Source organism: Pediculus humanus, genomic scaffold (assembly GCF_000006295.1).
Source record: "Pediculus humanus corporis 1103172107399 genomic scaffold, whole genome shotgun sequence".
Taxonomy (NCBI): Eukaryota; Metazoa; Arthropoda; class Insecta; order Psocodea; family Pediculidae; genus Pediculus; species Pediculus humanus.
In genome coordinates, this window is record NW_002987024.1 from 250,057 (window position 1) to 256,702 (window position 6,646).

General features: G+C 24.9%; 1 protein-coding gene across 1 annotated transcript; it reads right to left on the minus strand.

Annotated features, from left to right (window-relative positions):
• Positions 1-1,071: 1,071 nt before the first annotated feature.
• On the minus strand, positions 1,072-6,550 carry Phum_PHUM047910 (protein Malvolio, putative; the record flags this gene model as incomplete). The annotated part of the gene is made up of 10 exons (XM_002423254.1): positions 1,072-1,478; positions 1,658-1,844; positions 1,926-2,084; positions 2,170-2,376; positions 2,501-2,656; positions 3,805-3,943; positions 4,579-4,685; positions 4,812-4,931; positions 6,113-6,220; positions 6,395-6,550. The coding sequence occupies 10 exons, from the start codon at positions 6,548-6,550 to the stop codon at positions 1,072-1,074; spliced, it is 1,746 nt and encodes a 581-aa protein (XP_002423299.1).
• Between the last annotated feature and the right edge of the window lie 96 nt (positions 6,551-6,646).

Consider the following 6,646-nt stretch of genomic DNA (forward strand, 5'->3'; position numbering starts at 1 on the left):
TTTTTTTTACCACATAAATACCAATCAATCAATCAATCAATCAAACAATCATTCTTTTTTGCACATGGGTAAAAAAAAAAAAAACTAGGAAAAACATTATATGCAATATGCAGTTCATTTTTTTTTTTTTGTTTTTAAATAAAATTAATTAAATCAAGAGAGAAAAAAAGAAAATTGAGATAAAACTGCATTTTTTCCAACAAAAAAAAAAAAGAAAATTCCATAAATCACATTTTTCACATCACACACACACACACACAACAAAAAAAAAAATAACAAAATTATAAAAAATTAATTAATTAATTAATCATTATTATTATTTTATAATATATAATAATTTTAACAATTAAACTTTTTTAATCACGATGTAATTAACATAACGATAATTTTTATCTTACAACAGCAATAAAATTAATTTTTTTTTTTTTTTTTTTTTTAAATAATACTCATTTTAAACCCCTTTTTGCCTATATTTTCCTTTATACTACTCATAAAAAAATAATTTTTAATTACTACTAACGCTTTCAAACTCTCTTATTTTTCCTTTTCCTTTTCCGACCACACTTTTCTTTTAATTAAAATAAAAAAAATTACATTTCGTCTGCTGCACTCACGCGAAAAAAAAAAAAAATTTCTTTGGCTGAAAATATTACTTTCAAAGTTTTTTAACTCATGAATGATATGAAATAATGAGATTCGGATTTAATCATTTACGTATTATTATCGTCTTTAACCACCACCACCAGCCCCCCCACCCCCTCCGTCTTCAATACAATCTTAACCGTCAATAAAATAATTTAATGATATATATATATATAAATATATGTATTTTAATATAACTCAAATAATAATAATAATTTCCCTTGAGATACTTCGTTATCTAAAAATTCTTAAATATTATTATTATTATTATTTTAAAACATTGATGTTTTTTTTCTTTTTTGCATTCTCACATTTCAGTCTTTTTCAACAATAATAATAATAAAAATAAAATTAAGAATTTGAATGACTGATCACAGACTCGTGTAAAAATTTAAAAAAAAATAAAAATAAATAAATAAATTGGCAACACTAGGAGGATTGTCCAGGTACGTAATTTAAATTACTGACTCTGTCGTCGGAATCCGACCATTCCGATACTAAAAGTCTTTTACATTCCGATGAATTAGCTAATTGATCCCATTTTTCGAAAGCCCAGTGATCGTTATAGAAAAATGACAGAGTCGAAACATTTACGTCAGTCTTAGACATGCTCTCACAAAACGTTTTACTACTTACTTTGTATTTTTTAAAAAACGCATGATCACTCATTGATAAAAATGCATGAAACACTAAATATGAGCACATGAGAATGTAAAAAATTGCGAATAAACTGATGGGCAACAGGAAATACCACGTTTGAGGCATTTTATTTATAACAAAGTTCAGTCCGAAGTACATGTTGATGGCAATCACTAATAACCCGAGAAAGCACGACACTATGTTGGTAGCCCTAAAAATTAATTATTATTAATTAATAATAATAATAATAATAATAATAATAATAATAATAATAATACCGATTTACGTAAAAATGAAAAAATAATCTTTAGGAAAAAAAAAAAAATCTGCTCCACTCACAGTCCGTTTTTAAATTCTCCCATCAAAAAACTGCTACTTGAAAATGCTATGGTTGGTAAAACTGCAAATGGAAGTTGTAACGACATGACCGTGTTTAATATATCATTCATACCCGAAAGATCTTCTATTTTCGAATAGAAAGCAACCAAGAATGTTGGAATTATGGCGATGGCTCTGGTAAAAAGAACTCTTTTCCACCTGGCCCACTGAAGATTAAGGAAACCCTGAAACATTTATAAAATGGTCGTTTTTTTCACTTAATTATTATCATTTGAAAAATTCATTTTAATATGGATTTCCATTACCTCCATTGCAAATTGACCAGAATAACATCCGGTCATGGTACTTGATTGACCGGCAGCTAAAATCCCTATGGCCCATATGTACATGGCAGCAGCCCCAAACTGACACCCGAGGAAAATTCCACCTTTATAAATATCGGCTTTTACTTCTTCCTTGTCATTCTTTTAAAAATAAAAATAACGATGACAATTTACAATAAATTATGATATATCGATCGATCGATCAATCGTGTGTAATAACACTTACTGGAAAAATATTATCGAATTCGAAATTATTCGTTACGCAAATATTATAAATGTCCGCGTTGGTTTTTTCATAGAGTCCGTGTGCAAAAACGCTCACGACAAAAACGTTTATTATAAATGCTATGAATAATGCAATGGCTCCTTCAATAAAAAAATAATAATTTGCTTCTCGAATTTTCTGCGCATCTTTTCTATCGATTTGCCTGCTCTAAAAGAAAAAAAAAAATTTTTAATCATTCTCATGCTCCTGATATTATTATTAATCCTGACAAAGTGTCGAAAGGGAAAATTTTCAGTGCATAAATTTTTCTTTTCTTTTTTTTTTTTTTTACCTTTACTAAGGCCGAATGGAGGTATAAGTTGTGTGGCATGATGACAGCTCCTATGATGCCCACAGCTTGTAATAATACAGATTCATCACATCCTTCGCACCAGGGGAAAAACATACCCTTAAGAACTTCACCTTGATCCGGCTTAACTATAACATACTGAAAAAATATTATTATTATTAAATTTCAATTAAACAAAAACCCTATTTTCCGTTCATGAAAATTTTTTGTAAAAAAAATAATAAATAAATAAATATTTCACGCTCATTTCACATAAGCTAAATAATAAATACAATTTAAAAAAAAAATAACTGAAGGTCATTAAAAAAAAAATTAAAAAATTTACAAACAAATCATTTCGAAATGTCGCCGGCTTCCCTCATGATTTTTTAAAAATTATTTTACAACATGAGCTCCTATTTATAAATAAATAAAAACGATAAATTTTCGTTAATTATTATAAATAAAAAAAATAACAAAGGGCAATTTTAAATGTTAGGTACTTTCCTTGAGTTTCAAAGTAAAAAAAATTTTTTATTTTTTATTTACTAAACAATAAACTCATTCGTTCGCATTCCCTACGACGTAAAAATAATAAATTAATTTAAAAAATAAATAACTCAAACTTAAATAAATTTTGATTTTACAAATTTTACAAAAAAAAAAATCTTTTATAATTTTTCTTTTTTTCAAGGAAATTGACATCTTTATAAATTGACTCAGAATATTCTTACCTCAAGGTTGTAGGATAAAAAAAAATTTTTTCAATTGTTATTATTATTATTATTATTGGGAAACCAAGCAAGACGATGGGTATTTTTAAATACGAATGAAATCCATTAATTTACGCTATTTAAAAATAAAACAATAAATAATCTCATGCTTTCGCTTTAAATAAAATATCATCGATCGTTAATTTTAATTACAAAATAATAATAATAATGACTTTGTTTAATAAATCATAAAGTTCAGAGTGTGTGTGTGTGTGCATCTACAAATACAATCAAATTAATATAAATATTATTCGAATGTAAATTTTTTATATTTGATCGTTAATAAAATTAAAAAAGGGTATTAATTTATATGCCGTAAAACAATAAAGATAAAAAAAATTTGTTTTACAAAAAATTTTATGTTTATCTCGGTTGTTCATTTTTATGTTAAATTATCCGTACCAGAAAAGAGTAAAAAAAAAAAATGAAGAAGATTGAAAAATTTTTTTTCTTTTCTCAAAGGTTTTTTTGTTACTTTTTAAAAGTATTAAATTAGTAAGTTGTGTAATCTCACCATAATTTAAATCATTTTACCTCATATCCAAAACTCAATGCCATGACAGTGATTAAAAATCCAAAAAGCAATTCTAATTTTCTTAAACCGTATTTGTCTAGTAATAAGAACGTGAAAGTGTCAACAACCGTTATTAAAACTCCACCGTACAGAGGAATCCTGTAAAAAAAAAAAATAATAATAATAATAATTATTTTTCAAATTTTTTAATAAATTAAATAAATTAAATTATCAAGGTTAAATATTTTTTTCTCTTTTTATTAAAAATTAAGTTTTTGTCATTGTATTATGACAATGACGTCCTTGACTTGTTAGAAAAAAATATATATGTACACTGCATTTTTAACATAATTTAAACCATGCGAATTCAGGTTTGCTTTCCTATATGTATATATACAAGGTACAGGCTTAAAACCTTTAAAATTAATGCATAATTTCATGTCACGGATTTCTAGTGAAACAAAAAAATTATCATCCTTGTTGACAATAGCATTATACTACAGTTCAGTAATAAATTCTAAGAATGAGAAAAAAAAAAAAAAAAAAAAAACAATTATTTTATAGCTTATTGAAATTAAATGCCGCGCGTCATGTAAACTTTATATTAGTTAATAATAAAAGAAAAATAATAATAATAATAATAATAATAATGACATCATTGAAATGAATACATTTTCAGAAATTTTTTTCTCTTTTTTCTTTATATTCATTAGGAGTTGGTACAGAAATAATAATAAATTTCAGAATTATTAATTAAATTAAATTAAATTTTTTTTTTTTTTACTAAAACGTACGCCTTATTAGAAAGAAGGTACAAAGCTATCGCCGTACCGATTACTTCTTGCATATCCGAACCTATGATGGCGATTTCAATCATGAGCCACAGCAATATCCTCGGTACCTTAAACATAAATAAGAAAAATTTTTAAAGAATTTTTTTTTTTTGCTTCGAATAAAGTAAATATTTTGCCATATTTTCAAATGACGTTTGTTCGTTTGTCGAACGAGAGAGAGAGAGAGACCTTACTTTTTTATATTGACGATAACATAATTCTGCTAAATGAAAACCGGTGACCACACCTAAACGAGCTGAAAGTCTTTGAACTACCAAACCTAAAACGCTCGCGGCTAATAAAAGCCATAACAACTGGAAAAACAAAAAAAAAAAAACAAAAAAATTTTGCATTAGTAAAATAATAATAATAATAATAATTAACGGGGAAAAAAAAAAATTAAATTAAATTTTAAAAATCTTTAATCTTAATCTTAATCTTAATCTTAATCTTAATCCTAATCGGAAAAAAAATAAAAAACACCCAATCGAAATGTAAATATTTTCTCATATTAGTTAGCAAACATTAAATGTCGAAAGGAAAAACCTGGAATTGTAATCAATCAATCAATCAATCATTATTTCGAATTTCTTATGATTAATAAAATATTTCAATCGTGTGAGAATTTACTAGAAATTTTTAATGAAATATCGCGAAGACTAAAGTTAAACAACAAAAAAAAAAAAAAAAAAAAAAAAAAAAAACAAATAGAATCCCTGGGAGTACGTAACGACTGTTAAAGATAAAATTTTAGACGAAAATATAGTAAAAAAAAAAAAAAAATAGATAAAATATCAGTAACATAATTACGATAGGGAAAATTTAAAAAAAAAAAAAAAAAAAAATAATGTGGTAAAGGAAAAAAAAAAAATATTTTTTTTAAAATTTTACGTGTAATGCACACGCACACACGCACGCACACACACACACACATTGTGAATGTGGGTACTTTAATCGAAAATTATAGAAAATTACACGAGAGAACATCAAGGTTACCTATTAAATAAAGGTCGAGAAATTTTAGAGAAAAAAAACCATCTTAAAAGTGAAATTTGTACCAAATTGTTATATTGACCTTTTCTCATCAATTTTCCTAATGAAATAATAATAATAATAATAATAATAATTTTAGGATTATTTGTTTTGTTGTTTTCTTAAATTTCACTACCTATATATAAATTCATGTGTTAACAATGATTTTCATTTCAAATTATAAAATTTTTTAATAATAATAATAATATTTAAAATCAGGTTTTGGTTGAAAGAAAGAAAAGACATAATAATAATAATAATAATAATAATAATAATTTAACAAAAATTATGGTTAATTTGAATTTTTTTTTTTTTTTAAATAAGATTTTATTAGTTTTGTTAATATTTTTGAAATTCGAATGTATTTAACGGTTTTTTTTTTGTTTAAACAATAGCCTAGTCAAAGTCAAAGTCGTAAATAAAAAAAAAAAAAAATATGAATATTTACCTTATATTGAGCGACAAAACCAGATTGTAAATCAGATTCTATATTTCCGGGATCTAAATATGCAATTGACATAAGAAATCCCGGGCCTGTAAACGCCCAAAGCTTGCGAAAATTGAATCCCACCTAAATTAAAAAAAAAAAAAAAAAAAAAAATTTTTATTTATTTATTTAAGTATTTTCTTGTTTGTTTATTTATTTATTTATTTATTTTTCCTTTTTTTTCGTAAATGTTCTACTTTGAATTGTTCTTTGTACTTTAATATTAGTGTGTATTTTTTTTATCTTATATATACGCACATGTTCTCCATTGGGAATGATTACTTTTTTCGTTTCTCGATCATTTGGATACGTATTTATAGGAGGTGATACTGATTGTTCGCTACATTCAGATTCTACAATTGTCAAAGTTGATCTACTATTATCTTTTTCATTAGAACCATCTCCCATTGCCATCATGTACCTGAAAATTGTTAAAAATTAATTTTTATATAATTAATGATGGATTTGATATACGATGAGGGAATGTCATGATGTTGTTCCCTAAATTTT